This window comes from Genypterus blacodes, unplaced genomic scaffold, assembly GCF_046128005.1.
Source record: "Genypterus blacodes isolate CSIRO-AG114 ecotype Tasmania unplaced genomic scaffold, CSIRO-AGI_Gbla_v1 ptg000128l_1, whole genome shotgun sequence".
In the NCBI taxonomy this organism is placed as follows: domain Eukaryota; kingdom Metazoa; phylum Chordata; class Actinopteri; order Ophidiiformes; family Ophidiidae; genus Genypterus; species Genypterus blacodes.
In genome coordinates this window covers 660,857-676,908 of record NW_027466930.1, presented here as the reverse complement: position 1 = coordinate 676,908, position 16,052 = coordinate 660,857, and the positions used below count along the sequence as shown (strand labels likewise).

Here is a 16,052-nt window from a genome sequence, read left to right as displayed (position 1 = left end):
ACAAGAAAACCAATTAGACACATAAGTGATATAAGATCTGTCTTCTGTCTGGCACTTCAAAATGTGCTTAGGGTTGCAAACGATGGCTTTAGTTCTCTCATTCATCGTAACATTGTGTCAAACTAATTATTTTTGATCACTGTACCATGTTTCTGTTTTTCTGTGAGTTTCAAGCAAAAGCAATATCATCGTGAATGAGTTGCATTGATTGGACTCAGAGTTCCGTATAAGGCACTGAGAGGAAGGAACCGCTCCGGCTCTTCCCGTGACCAGTCCAGTCGTGTCATCATTGCAGATTATCGTTCTGTGTCCTTCCGAGGGGGCAGAGGCTCAAAGCTCCGCCCCCTGCTGATCCCGAACCGTTCACTGATGTTTAGTCACAGTTGTAAGGGGCAATGTAAAGAGTTCCTAAAAACCTGTTTGAACAGAGAGAAGAGAGACGAGGTTACTATGAAATCCACACAAACACACAGCAACTCAAATCTGCATAAATAGTTAATCAAACATATAAATCTGCTAATTATACCGAGGTACAGTATTGGATGAAGTACACTTCTATCTACACCTATAAATATCTACACGTTTTATTGTAAACAGACATAGTATGTTGTGTTGACAGGCTCAGATTAGAATCAGAGCAGCACGTTTGTACTTAGTAGTTGTTAATTTATCTTATCAGTTTGCTGAGATCTCTTTTAAAATGTTAAAGCTAAATGCCACAGAATCTGACTCATCCTATAATCTGACACACACACACACACACACACACACACACACACACACGCACACGCAATAGCAGAGGGCTGTCACATTCTGTAGCTTTGAGCAGCAAGAAATGACATTTAAGAACATATTTATTACTATGATCCGTTGTGTGCAGTTGTGCTATGAAAGCGATGAGCAAATGTTCTTCAACAAACAACTCATTTGATGTTTTATACATTTTTTCACACTGTCTAGGATAAATGCAATTTTACTTTAACACCAGAACTGTGTGGGAAAGATTCAATAATTTAATCATATTTTAGTCATTGTTGCACATTTTTAGATTTTTCTCTAAACTAGAAAAATATGATACTACATTATGAAATATTTTGTTTGTTTTCAATTTTCTGTGACATGCATCGTTTCTATGACGCCGCATCCCAATACAAACAGTATTCAGCTGTAATTTGTTTAATGTGGTGTAATCTGGCCTTAGCGTGTCGCCTGGGGCACAGATCTGCACAGCTGTACGTTGCAGCACAAACAACCATCTCCAGAGCTCCATGTGATTGGCTTTGCGTGTTCTGTTGTGTCCAACATGACAGCCATAAACAAATTCACAAGGAGCCGCAGCAAAAGCCAACACACGGATGAATAATTGATTGCATGTGATATGACAGGAAGCTGAATGATTTACGAGCGCGGCGAGTAGAGGAGACGTACCACTAGATCTTAACGCTCTCGGTTCCGTACACGTTGTAGCCTTCTCTGTATGTGGCAAAGTTCTGAGTGTTGGTCGGGGGAGTCGGCTTGAAATTCTGAGCATTCTTTGCCAATTTCAGCCGCTTGGTTTCTTGCCGTGACTTATAGCAAAACTCTATCAGAGCCACCATCATGGCGAGCCCCAGCCCGCCAACCAGAATATAGAAGACCCCAGCCACATTGCTGAGGCTGAGAGCACTTGTCTTGTCCTGGGGGAAAGTGAAGAACACAGTTAAGGGTTTTGCAGTGGAGGAAGGACAGCAGAGCAAACACAGCCTAGTCCTTCACACTGAGCCTCACATAAACCTGACTTTAGCCACAGTTAAAGTAAAAATCCCTACGGCTCCCTGAGGCAGATCGTGGATGCTACCAGCTGCTGTCTAGGCAACAGAAATCCATCATGTAGAGAGGTTGCTAAGGCCTGACTCCTATGATTCACACTGATCTAACCAGGATCCTTAGCATTCTACATTACAGAAACAAAGCATATCAAAGTGTCTCTCTGCTGTATCTGTAGGTGAATGCAGTGCCTCTCCCTCCTCTGTGCAGTAAGTCTAACTCTCTTGACCATGTGAGGAAGCTGGTCAGTATCGCATAGGTCAACAGCTCTGATAATCCCTGGCCTGTGCAATCCTTAGCGACATGTACGTATAACTTTCAAGGCAACAATGTCATACAGTACAGTCAAATTCATATAGAATGGATGGCAGCTCAATTATTATATTTGTAAGATCAAACCATTTTGCTGTTGCTTACCTACCAAATATATTCAGTAAAAATTTGTTCATTAGAGTTTTACTATTTGCAGTTTAACCCTATGAGGAGGCCGTCTAGCAATCCTACCCTGTGTTACTCTGAGACTCAGAGGGTTAAATCGTTGGTTTATTACATTCCTCGACTTCTTGTAATGTGCAAACTGAGCCTCCATCTCAACCCCAAAGCAGCTGTAAGATTGAGAGGACGCCCCGCGGCGCTCGCTCCGCTCAGGGAAGTTGAATTTGGGTAAGTCGTCACAATAAGAGGCTCAGCTTGTTCATCACACCACAGGAGGCCCAAGAATCTAATAGACGCATCTCTATGCAAACTAGTAAGAACATAAATAAATCAAATTTTCATTAACAGTTTGGTAAATAGAAACAGCAGCATAATGGTCAAATAGTCATGAATGTCAAAGAGTGAAAATGAGCAAAAAACAAAAAGATAGATATATCAACAATTGTAAGAATTGTAAGAATTGAATAAATTGAGATTAACTGTGAGGCACATTTACAATTTCCCCCCACAGCGTTAGCATTACAGTGAGAGAAAAAAGTGAGATTCTATGTTTCAAATGGAATCAAAAAGTGTCTGAATGGCATAAAAAAAGGTGAATTTTGGGGAAATTGTGCCTTTTGTTAACGCCACAAACGCTTAACAGTATCAATCAATTTGTGGCAGGACGGGAAAAAAAAAAAAAAAGTGTGAAAGAAAAGTATGTGTAGCAAATTAACAAAATGTAAACTAGATGTTAGAGAAATCTTGTTTTGCATATGAACAATACGTCAAAATGCAATTTGGAATCAGTACAAAAGACCTGCAGCGACTGACCTTACTTCCAGAGTCCTTGGTTCCACATTCACCCTTATCGTACCACCATTTGTTTTTCAGCTTGTCTAAGATGCCTTGTTCACTGAGTTTCAATACTGCAAGGTTTACAGGAGTTCTTCACGTGGGAAATAACATAAATAACATTATATTATGTTATTTTATGTTATTCAACTTTTTAAACTACTACATACTTGACAAAGCGATAAAGCAGGGCTCCTGGCTGTCAACATCACAGAGACACGCAGGCATTCTAGTTGTTACCTTTAGAACCCCTATTCTAAAGCCAGGACCTGCCCGTATCGCTTTGAGTAATCGGCAGACGCTGTTGACGCGGCGACCAGCAGGTACATGACGGTACAATCTGCAAGTCTATGAATATCAAAAGGCAAACTGGTATGGGAGGTGAAGGGGGGGCTGCGTTCTTACACTCTCAGTCTAACAGGAGCCTTCTCTTAACAAACAGGAAGACAGAATCCTGTCGGCAAACAGGTCGACTCGTTGGTTTCACTTTATCCAAACGTGATGAAGTTAAAGTGGATGTGGCCCATTATGGTTGTTTCATAAGCAATTTCATATCAAAACAATTGAAGGCCCAATTAATTCTTATGTCTAACGCCAACGTCTCTGTCGGGAAACCTTCGCTCCAACTTACACAGGAGATTAGTGTCAGATGAGCGTCTCCAACTAAAACCCACAAAGCTACGCGACTTAATTAAAATATCTGAATCATACCTTTCATATTTATCGCTGCATAACCTTGTGTTCTTCCTCCTCAACGTCTTTAAATTTCTCTCATGAAAGTCGTTTCATTTCCAAATAAAAGCATTTTATTGCGCTTGTGTGGTAATTGTGGATCAAGAGAAATGGCAACAATCAAAGATGTAACTGTTGCAAAGCAGCAGAAAGATCACACTTTCCACTCATAAACTAACCTCGCAGGTAATTTGTGGATAAGATCAATCTCAGTTTGCCGGCGTAAAACTGAGAAGCAAATTGAAAGTGAAGAAAAATAGTGCATCAATAAATGAGTGAACTGACTCTTCCTGGGGAACAATGTCCCTCCAGGGGATCCAGGCAATGCATAATGCACTGAGAGAAGATTACACCACTGTATATCCCTCATAGCCAATCTTGAGAAGCAGACTGTGAAGACCAGACCATTGTCTTGGCAGAGAGAGACATTGATTAACAATGCAATTACCCTGTAACACGCTCTGTGTCTGAAACTCAATCTAGGCTGCACTGTGTTGTGCCTAAGGGCAGAAAGAGAGCCGTGCATGTGTGTGTCTCTCGTGATGTCTGTCGGGAACATAGAGCTGTAAGGAAGCATGCAGGAAGAGGCCACGTAAAGCTCTGTTTGGCAGCGAGTGCTCTAGGCCGCTTTATTCCGCCTAATCGGGCCTTTCCACTGAATCCTGAGAGCCTCGCTGAGCCGAGAACCTGTGCTTGAGAAACCATCAGGAGCTCCTCTCATACGCCTCCTCAGCCACAAGTATGGAAACTAATGGAGATGTTCTCTGACTGAGTTCAGTCACTGTCCAATATTTCAGTTTTGATCATGTAAGGAATGTTCCAATCCTATTCTGAAACAAAGTACAGGGAGCTGGAGAGACATTATTTGATCTGTATCGAACATGTTGGATTGATCGTTCAGTCAAATCAATAAGACACTAACTCCTCACGGGAGATGTCACTTTCCAATAAAATCACTTGAATTGTAAAGAATACAATGCTGTTGCCTTACATGGATAGGTTGGCGATGCGTTTAAGGACACACTGTGGAGTAAAGAGCTTTGGATCTGTTTACAGTCTACCAATCACAGCCAGAGGGACAGACTCAAAGTTTGTCTTCTCTTCCTTTATGAGGTAGAGCCGTGGCCTTCCTTCACTGAGGGCAGCCGCTTGGTTTTAGTGATGCCTCACACTGTCGGAATCACAAATAGTGGAGTCAGTCACAGTCGATTTGTTCCATCTCCAATTTTTTAATTAGAATTCTCGTCTTCGCCTGCAGTGTCTCCTCCCTACAAGACACCGCTGTCCCCCCCGCTCTCCTGTCCCCCTCGGCTCAGCAGCAGCCATTTTGAGTGTTTTTTTCTGTCATTAAGGAGAACCCATCATTTTGATTTTCAGCGCTGGTGGCTTCCGGGGGGCCCAGTGTCATGGATGTATCATGCCAGGCAGCTGTGTGACGACGTATTCATTAGGATTAGCTCCGACTTAATGAGGGAAGGCTGGCGGTTATGGCTGAGACATACGCTGCGACTTCATCATATAGCTGATGTCAGACCTCAGAGCTACACAAAACCCTGTTACCTGTGCCTGCATCATCTATACTAGAAATGTATACGTGAGGCCACAATTCTGCAGTCAAACCTTTTAAACTCTATTTTTTATACCTTTGTTGGTCAAACAGAAGGTTCCTTGGTTCGATCTGAGCTGTAAGAATGCCTTTTCAGACTCTACAGTTAATTTGGCAGTCTGCCTCAGCGGGGAAGCAGAGGGTTGATTGGGGGGAGGGGGGTATGGGAGATGGACAGTTGCCGTGGTTATGGTTGGGTTGTGGTCACAGCGTTGCCGATTACTCTGCACTATAGTACCCGATTGTGGTGACATCGAGGCTGACCTTGGAGTCACCTCCCCCGCTGCCGCACTCTCCCTTGTCGTACCACCATTTGTTTTTCAATTTGTCCAAGAGGCCTTGCTCATTCAGTTTTAAAACTGCCAGGTTAACAGCATTTCTTGAAACGATAAAACATAACTTGTAAGAAAATGCACAGGTCTGTGAGACATCTAAGGCAAACGTAGCATCGTAATGATAGCAAGACTTGGTAATGGTAGAGAGACTACCACGGTTAAAGCAAGGGGACTTATGCAGAGAGAACTGTTAATCAGAATGGTCGAGGAAAAGGACAAATTGATTGAGAATTTAAGGAATAGAGAGAGATAAAGGGGCTGATCAGGTAAAGACAGAGTTAAATATTGGAAAGGTGGCATGAAGGGTTACGTTGTTTAGAACTGAAGTGTGCGGGATGGGGACACTTGTCATTGAGAAGAAAAGTAACAACAACAAAACATCATGCAATTAACATTCGTCACAAGTGACAGCGCAGCTTTTAAAGGCTAAATTGAAAAACCATTGAACTGTTAAATTAAAAGTGACAACACGACAGTCAGGTAGGACGACACACAGGACAGGAGGAGAGATCGGAGGAGAGAGAGAGAAAAGCAACAGTGAGGAAGAAAAGACATAAATATGAGAAATGATTGTTAGCTTTAACCTTATTATCTGGATTTGCTTCTACTAACATAAGTCAACAACGTTCACACACACATACTGCATGTCAAAGAATAAGCAGAAACACCATCACATTAACCTTGATATCCAAGTGCATTGAAAGACATACTACCGTTACCTCTGTGTCCATAAACAAACAAGAGAAGGAAGACAATGACAACAAGGGGACATCAGGGTAGGTGGAATACTATAACAACATGGAGGATATTGTTATATTATCCCACCCACCTTAATGCTGAGCCTTTGGGCGTCGCCACACCGTAGCCTTTCGAGTCGAGGTTCCCTCCCACTTTCATGGTGTCGCACGGTTTCCGCTGCTCGATGTACTCGTTCATGGTGGACTCGAGGAGAAAGGCGAACTTGCCCTTTGACTTTCGTACCCGGGCTACGCCATCGGGCGTGGTCTTAACAAACACCGAGGGTTCGGCGGATTTCATGTATGACCACATCTTCTCATACACTGCTATTTTGGACCGCTGTGCAGAAAGAGAGAAGAAGAGTAGAGGTTAGACGTCGGGGTCAAGCGGGAAACGTGTTTTAATGGATCTTGGGTCTACGTTTGTACTTGATGATCAACTGAGGGATGGGGGATACTCCGTTGGTATGGTGAAGTATTCATAGACATCTAGGAATCCTGCCGTGTGATATCTATAAATACTTCCAGGGAGTAAAGCTGTGGGGCTTCTGGAAAAACCTTTGGGCCTTTACGGGATCATGAAGTACAAGAAGTCACAAAATCCATTTTCCTTCATCAGAATAAATGTGATGTCGAAATGTTGCTGCTCGAGGCTGAAATTCAGTTTGAATCAGGATCAAACGTCACCTGTAACCCTATGCAAATTAGAACTCTGTTGGAACTCTGGCGTAAAGTAACTTATCGATTGGGGTGCTTATGTAAACCATCTTCCATATAAATAGATTCAGATGGAGGTTTGATGTCCACATGCGTCGGTGACTTTGGTTTATCGTCTGTTTAACTTGCAGAATTTATTGCCATCCATTTATTGCAGTAATAGTGTGTATCTTTGATGCGAGGTCTTAACTGTGACTCACTGAGCAGCAAAGCAGGTCACCCACCCACACACACACACGCACACAGCAGCCCATCACAAAGCGACACAGATGCTTTCCCTGTATTTGGGGGTCAGGCTTTGCATGACTGCTGAATCTGGCAGAGTCGGTCTCTATCTATAATAAGGATCAATTAAATTATTCATCGCCGCTGGATTTATTTTGGCATAAGCGTCCCACACTTTGAACAGATCTCGGTCCAAACAGCGATGAGCCAGTTCCAGAGCTGCGCAGTGTGTGTGCACATTCAGAAATACATTTTGGATTATGGACAAGCTGTGGAGTGTGTTGTTTTTTTTCCATACTTTGCAAAGTAATAACGCGATAGGTTACACAGTAATGCCTCCGTATCCCATAGATCCAGTATAGCAAAGCCGCATTATGAGCCGAGGCTAAAGCACACTTGGGTAAGCCGCGTTGCAGATGGACAGCTCGGTGACTTTGCATGTCCAAACATGCTAATCAGTCCACAGACTCATCAGAAGCCTGAATTGGTAAAAGCCCCCTAACAAGTACACATCCACCTCCAATGCCTCACTATTAATAAACAAAAGCATTAACCTTGACATATCTAAAGTGCTTCACTGGCTTTATATAATCATATACAGTTTGTTTGTAGGCATCTGTCATGGTGCATCAGGCCAGGGGTGAGGATGAGAGGAGACAGCCACATAACGCAAATTAAAAAGTCAGCATGATGAATGTTCCCCCGCTTTGATGAAAAAGCCTTGAAGTTGGAGCGATGACCATTTTATTTTCATGCAAATACAATAGATGAGGAAAAGCGGACTGATGTGATGTTTTTTTGCTGACAATCTTGTTAAATGTGTTCAATTTGCATGTGTCAGACATCTTTAAAAGGACACTAGTGTGGAGGACAATCTCTCTCTCCCCCCCCTCCGCCCTCCGAAGACCGGCGAGCTCATCTGCTCGGCAGAGGCAGAGCGCCGCACACGCCTCCTCAAACCAGAATAAAAGAATGGATTTGGGCATTGATTAGTGACGACAGAGTGTGCTGCCTCGCTGCTTCACCAAGTCAATTCATCAATATCAGAGGGAGGATGGGGCGCCTCCACAACCTAAACAGGCGGATTCTTCTCAATCTAAAGTCACGACGAAGACGAGCTGTGGATGTATGCATGTGGCGAAGGAGTGCAATACAGTACAGTGTGTGATTACAGAGGCTGCTGCATCACACACACACACGCACATGCACACGCACACACACACACACACACACACACACACACACACACACACTATAACACGCTGAAAGTCAAATCTGTTCCCTCTTAAAACGTAATCATTCACATTCTGGTCTTCGGTGGTCATTTAAAATTCAATTAGGGAATAATGACTGGAAAAGTCCATCATCAGTAATGAACAGACAATTTGTTAAGCAATTATATAGCCCAGCGCCATAAATACAGCTGCATGCACGTGGCTCGTCCTAACACCCTGTTGGAACACGCTGCTATCTAAACGAGCTGCCAACCAATTAGGAAGGAGTGGCCACATTTGACAGCCATTGTATGAAATGAACAGAAACAAGGTGCCATGCTTTGTAAGGTACATTAAGGCCGAGCACGTCTCCCTCCTCCTCCTCCTCCTCCTCTGTCCTCTTCCTCCTGCGCATTAATGTTATGTTGTTGCAGTTATAATGAAGCACCTATACAGTAACCGGGCGAACTCAGCGTCCCCTCCTACCCAGGCTACACGGTTACATCATCTCTGTAGGTGTTCCTGTTGAAATGTGTCAGAGAGCTTCTGGCTGTCCTGTAATAATCATAGACTCGGGTCTGTTATTCTAGGAGCGATGACCTCAGATGAGCTATGGAGGGAGTGAAGACAGGGGGAAGCAGTTAGTGCTGCCCTCAGCAAGACAAGGTGAGTGTGAAGCCAGACAGAGAGAGGTGGGCGCTTATTATTCTTCTTGGGAGAATTAGAGGTGGAGGGAGACGCAAACGCAGCCGCTAATGTATGCAGAGAGGGAGAGAGGGATAGAGAGATAGAGAGGGAGAGAGGGATAGAGAGATAGAGAGGGAGAGAGAGAGAGAGAGATAGAGAGGGAGAGAGAGAGAGAGAGATGTCCTGAAATACGAAAGGATTTCACGTTGTGTTCAAGTGTGCCGTGCTTTCAGAGGTGGCTCGTGAACGCACAGGCCCGAGCCTCTTACTTCTTACTTTGTTGCTTAATTTATATCAGAGGCTTTGTTGTCTCATCGTCGTTAAAACGTCTGAGGTAGGACGAGCGATTAGAGTCAACGAAATCGCCCCCTTCGTCCTAAATAACCACTTAATCTGTATTGATTGGGACTTCCACAGCGTTTGCAGACCTCCCTCCGCTGCCCTTCGAACCACGCACTGTTTTTCACTCTGCCTTCTGCCCGACGCTTTTATTACGAATGCTCTCATACGCTCTGCTGCTGGAGTATCTAAATGCCACCGCACACCTACTTACTTCGCCCTCCTCTGCCTCTCTGGTCATCCCTTCTTCTCCTCTACCTGTATCTGCTGCGTGCAGGAATGAAAGTTGAGGCTCCGGGGGTGTACTTTCGTCATTGAAGTGCCACGCCGCACGCCTTGAATACCAATGCCGTGTCTTTGATGCTTATTACTGGACTCCAATAGCGCTGCGTCCCTGCCTGCTGCTGTTGCTGCTGCTGCTCATCTAAAGTTGGACAGGGACGCAGGGAGCGAGTTGCCTCCCCCTTAGAGGTTATGCATATCTTGCGCTATCCCATCATCGCTTTTGTCAGCTTCCTCCTTTCATGCAACCGGGGTCTAATCTTTGTTGTAGGCGAGCTTTCCCGCTACTCGCCGCTGTGTTGTAACATGAAGTGACAAGAGCCCAGGGAGCGGCGTCATGAGCTGGTTTCGACTTTGAAGACGCATCGACTCCCGCAGCCCCCGATTGAATGCAGGTGTGTTCTGCATAAAAAGGCGGCTTATTAAACATTGTGTCGCAGCGCGCGGGATCTATACTCTGTCTGTCTGCGGCGCAATAGCTGAGACGTGAAATTGATTTTCACGCTTAGTAAAATGTATTGGTGACTGCGCTCGACCCGTCACCGTCAATGTCGCTGCCGCACCTGCTGATCGGGAAGATGCATGACGCTTACCGCTGAGGTTGGAGGTGATGTATAACGTTTGGAAGGAAGAGAAACGACGGTGCGCTCCCGTTTCCCGCCGCAATTATCATTCTTTCACTGTTCCGCTGCTTAATGAGGCGCACGAGGGGACAGCAGCGCGGTTGTCTTTGATGGGCTCACCCGAGTCTTTACACGCAATTAAACAGCCACATCTTGCTCATTTTATCATCTCAGCCTTTTACTGCGATCCGGCTCCTTCATCATTGTACATTTTCAAACTGTGAGCGAGCCGAATCTTTAGACGGAGCGAAACCTCATCAAGGGGGGACAAGCACGTCCACGCCGCAGAACTCCCTGGAAACCAACTCGGAAAACTATCCCACACTGTCTCGAAGAAGTAGAGTGAGTGTCAGGCAGGCAGGAGGGAGATGGAAGCGGCAGGGATAGTCTGGGGAAGAGTGAAGCCAAAGTGCGGGAAGAGCCGAGCTGCCAAGCGCCTGGAGCCGTTCGAGCCTTCCTCCGGGCCCACGGCGACGCACTTGCGGGCCAGCTGTCCCACTCGGCAGAGGAGCAGCCGGATTGGGGCTTTCCTGGGATCTACGCTAACACCCCTCTTTGTGGAAAATTCCCCTTTTCCAGCAACGGCTTAGATTTGTTCCTCACACCAAAGGAAGACACAGAGGAGAAGACGTAAATGCTGTCGGGCAGGGAAACGTACACCTCAGGATGTTCAGTAGACGCACGCCTGCAGCTGGACGGCGGCGGGTTATTTTGAGTTGATCTAGTGGTTTTGGAAAGGTTTTGTTGAGCTTGGAGGTCTCAAACCGCCGTGATCTTTTAACTGAAGCCAGAACATGAAAACAACCCGAATTGGAGTTTTGTGGTTTTCACATGACAACAGCAATTATTTTTACTCTGCGTTCGCTATTAAAGTCAAAATTTGCCTCAACCACATTCAAAGGTTCTAGTTTGTATCTCATATTTGAAGATAATTACACTCCACACTCGTGTTTCTGTGTCGTAAGACGACAAATAGAGCAGAAAATACTTCAAATTTGTACCACCACATGTTAGCCGGCCTTTGTATCATCGGCCAGGTGACATCATTAAGTTTTTAAAGTGTTTAAAGCCCGAGTGTCAGAGATGGTGACATGTATCTTGTTTGAAACATCAGACCTGATTTAAAGTTTCCAGCTGGCTGATGCCGTGTGGCTCTAATTAGGCCCAAATGTATTTCCTGAAAAACAGAACGAATATGGGGACTTGAACTCTTCTTAATCAGTGTATTTTTTAATCTTGTCAGCCCTCTGCAGTTTTAATTAAAAGTCCCTTGGAGTCGCGGTTCACACGTGTCATTTGCGCCGAGTTGAGGAGTGAGGACGGAACTAGGACGCTCATTAGACGGAATGCTGGAAAATTGCGACTCCTAGACCTCCGATGGCTCAGATGGCTCCGGCAGCAGAGTTGTGGTGACTCCGTTGTCAGGCTGTATAGCTAATCTGTAGCTCTGTGACACGGACACACACACACACACCTGTGTGTAGCGTCTCTGGATGACAATTTTGTTGCCTGTTCTATGGAGAATAACGTGTCAGACAAATCATGTGTCATGTTAGCAGAGAGAAGCAGCTTCTCACAGCATCTTCTCAGAGTTTGGAAGTGTTGAGACTGGAACGTGAGGAAACAAAGGTCGTCTAAATACCACAATCTAGACGGCTTCTCCTCGTGCTTTGCCTGAATGTGCGTTTGATTTTCCATTTTGTTGTGAACAATTCAACCCAGGGGTAATACAAATGAATTGCGCTTTCTGCCAACAGGCTGCAGCTGTGAAACATATGAATTGTTTCTCTCCTGCTGATGAGTAATGAGGGAGAGTGAGATAAAAGCCTGTCATGCTGCCTTTCCTCATCACACTCACAACGCTCTTCCATTAATTCTTTCTCAACTTACTGCGGCACACGCAACGACATGGACCAGCAGATGAGCCGAGACGTGCACCAAACGTTGCACCGCGCGATGCTTACTTCAACTCGCTAGGCTGTGGTCAGAGTTCAGAGGCTAATAACCTTCAATTCCAGATTTTGGTTAATTCATGACTTAATTGCACGACTGGTCCCTCATGCTGACTGACATATTGCTTATTCCGTCCCCGACGCCTTTCAGACGGCTCTGTTTGACCTACATCAGGGCCAATTTGCCTGCCATGGCCGGCTGGCTAATTATATTTCAGGAGCTGACCCTTCAGAGTTTGAGCCCAATGCAGAAGCTTTGATTAGGCTCCTGTTTTTTTATCACCTCTGAGTCTTCCAAGTTGTTATCGCACTTTCTGCTGACAGCCCCAAAGCCTCAAGGTTGCGCACTGCAGTCCTGCTGCATAAATTTCATGTTTGTGTCATAAGAGTTCAAGAGCCACATCTTTGACAACATGCCTCATTTACTGCAATCCAACACTGGGAAAAAAACACACACACATGCTATAAGTACAAAATGAAATGCTGCAAGAAAAAAACAGAGGTTGATCAAGGACGTCGTACAAAGTGGTGCTCAGGCTCGGCCGCAAATATTTCTGCCTACGAATCATTTGCTGTCAGAGAGCAAGAAAAAACCCATCCACCGGCTTGTTAGACAGATGCTGCATGAAACCCAAGAGCTTGATTGCTGCACTCACCCTAAAAAACTCCTTTGTGGAGCCTGAGTCCAGAGTTCCATATGCAATCTCTGTCTGTTTGGCTAGATCCTCAGCACTTTCGATAGGAGAAACCATCCTCTCCACGGTCAAGAAGGCAGCCAGGTTGGCTGTGTAGGAGGAGATGATGATGAGGGTGAAGAACCACCACACGCCCCCGACAATACGACCCGACAGAGATCTGAGGAAGGGATGTTGAGGACAGCAGAACAACATTTAATTACACGGTGACATGTGGCGCCTAACAACCACAAGATCTACCAGTTGTGTTTAATGGTCCAAACTGTAACAGTCATCAGAAATCCCCTGTAAAACCCAAGAAAGAAACCAAATGCTGAGTCAGCACGCTGTACGGCGGCATATGGCCAAAGGAGATTAAACACGTGGTGTAAAATAACTGCTCCAGCTCTACTCATCATTGGCTGCAGAACAACTGGGGTCAAAGTTCATCACTGGGATGATTTCATAGCTCAAAGGAAGTATTGATGAAACCATGAAGGCTGTCAAACTCAATTACTCGAATAATCGCTGCAATAAACAAGGAAGGCGGCACGATAAAGAAAATCAAGACGTTTCACCAGCTATTACTTCCTCAATGTACATTTTAATGGAGTATAAATGTATTCTGTTGTGTTGTTCCTCACCTGGGTGAGATGTCGCAGCCCTGCTGCATGAAGGCGCCAAGTGAGAACCAGAGTGAGTTGAAGATGCCAAAGTCATTGGGAGGATCTGGGGGCGTCTGAGGATCTTTGGCCTCATCCTGGTCGTCAAGGTTCCACTCGTACGGGCTGAACCGACTGACCAGGAACAGAACCACGCTCACCCCAATATAGGCAAACACTATACACATCCAGATCTCATAGGCCAGCGGGTCCAGGAAGGAGAAAACGCCAGGCTTGGACTTTTGGGGCTTCTTTATCATAATGGAGATGCCCAAGCTCATAAACGGCTTGGAAAAGTCTATCACCTCCTCTCGAACCAGAGTAATGGTGAGAGGTGCAACGGCTATATCTGCTCTCTGGAAACAGACACGCACACGCACAGCAAGCATTAGTTAGGACCACTCGCATGGAGAACAAGGCCACTCTACATATATGTGAATGACAGCCAGTAGAGAAACACACAGTACTCTGTAACACACCATCTGAGGAAATGTATACGTCACTACCCGCGGCACACAGTCACTCACTGTGCAGGGTAGTGACGCCTCCATGGTAAGAAATGCTAACACTCATTGAATTCAGTGCTGGACACACACAAGGAGGAGGATCATGAGAAAAGATGCTTGGAAAAAGGGTTTGAGTAGTTCCGAGTCACGTTTTAAATCTTTGTGTAAAATCTACACACACTCAGAGTGTGAATCTTTCGTCAGTAACCGCTCAGGTCTGTGTAATCTCAGCCAATTGAGGTTTCTTCATCATTTGCCATTCAGTAGTCGGGATTTCCAAAAAAGCACAGAGCTTATTTTGGCCTCCGTCTTATTTCTTTCTTATTTTCCAAGCTGTTTCTCTTTATCTCCCTCCTTTTGCCCGAATCGCAATATGTTATCAAAACACGTCCAAGGAGGTGGCGCTCCCTTTTCTTTTCTTTCTTTGGAGGAATCACAATGGGCGCCTTTGTAAGGAACAGGAGAAAACAATTAATCACGTCAGCGTTACGGCAGCGGCGGCGCGTACGCGATTAAACAAATTACCGCTCCCCTCTTTCAAAACGCCACGGCGACTCCACTGTGCCTCGCTTGGCGTGACGTTTTGGTCCTTTTATATGTTGACAGGCTAGAGAGAGAACGTTCCGCGCAAGGTCAAACCTCTGTGCGGCACAAATAGAGCCAATAAACACGACTGCTTTCTTTACCCTGTCAACAGCGCGTCGTGAGAGGCTACAGCCATTTAATCCTGGTGCAGGCGTAAGCAGCACTCAATCAATGGCGAGGGAAACAAAGCAATAAAGAGCAGCCTCGGGCCTAACCTTTAAAAGACGACTAAAATCAAATTAATTTACTGGTCAAAAGGTCAACATGTACACAACTATTAGTCCCAGCTCACCTGCTGTAAAATTACAGGGCGGGAAAGACTTGACAGGCGCTTGATGGGGATATTTTTTCTCTTTCTATCAGCGAGCGGTGGACTTTTCCCATTTGAAAGATAATTTGTCGGCGATAGCACATCAAACCAGGCAATCTCTGCGGCTGATAGTTGGGAAATTGAACAGATGAGGAATCCTCTGCCCTCATGCATTTTGTATTTTGCCCCCACCCCTGCTGAACAATTGTGGCCTGGTAGAAAGAGGGGAGGGTGTGTGAGTGGGTGTGTGTGTGTGTGTGTGGGGGGGGGGTGATTTGAGGTGTTGCTCTAGCACCCCCCACCCCTCCTCTCTAGCCGCCTCTGTCGGGAGTGAAACACGGCGGTTGCACGGAGGTTCAACCTTTATGGAGCGCAACACATATGGATCTAGTTTCAAGCCGCAAAAACCACCGTTTAGCTGTTGATTCTGAGGCAGATTTTCTCAGCTGTGACTTTACAATGTGGCATATCCATCATACACATCAAACAATTGGGACGTAATTACACAATCACATCAAAGGCGTACAATTTTTCATTCATCAAAGTGATTACAGTGTGTTTGCCATATGGAGCGCTTGTTTTCACGCACCTACCTTTGTTTCGGCTGTAAGAGAAGCACAGTTTTCAAGCCTGAGCAAGAGAGATTAATTGTAACGAACAGCACTGAGAAATGATTTCATTTTCTCCGTCTCAAGATGATCACCGACTCCCCAATGCCTGAGGGCGCATTCGATAAATTCACTCACAGCCGAGCTACCTGAGTCGACGCTAGACTTTAGTCGAGAGCTGAT

The 16,052-nt window shown here is 45.3% G+C and overlaps 1 protein-coding gene across 2 annotated transcripts in view; it reads right to left on the bottom strand.

Moving 5' to 3' along the window:
• Positions 1–1,430: 1,430 nt before the first annotated feature.
• The window catches only part of gria3b (glutamate receptor, ionotropic, AMPA 3b), a 65,388-nt gene continuing 50,766 nt past the window's right edge, over positions 1,431–16,052 (bottom strand). The window contains exons 11-15 of one of the 2 annotated variants that reach the window (XM_076162762.1): positions 13,843–14,216; positions 13,181–13,379; positions 6,578–6,825; positions 5,678–5,792; positions 1,431–1,676 (exon numbers count right to left, since the gene is read on the bottom strand). In XM_076162762.1, the coding sequence (XP_076018877.1) occupies positions 1,431–1,676; positions 5,678–5,792; positions 6,578–6,825; positions 13,181–13,379; positions 13,843–14,216 (1,182 nt within the window). Of the gene's footprint in view, positions 1,677–3,054; positions 3,170–5,677; positions 5,793–6,577; positions 6,826–13,180; positions 13,380–13,842; positions 14,217–16,052 lie in introns of both variants that reach the window. The other variant, XM_076162761.1, reaches the window with a different exon arrangement.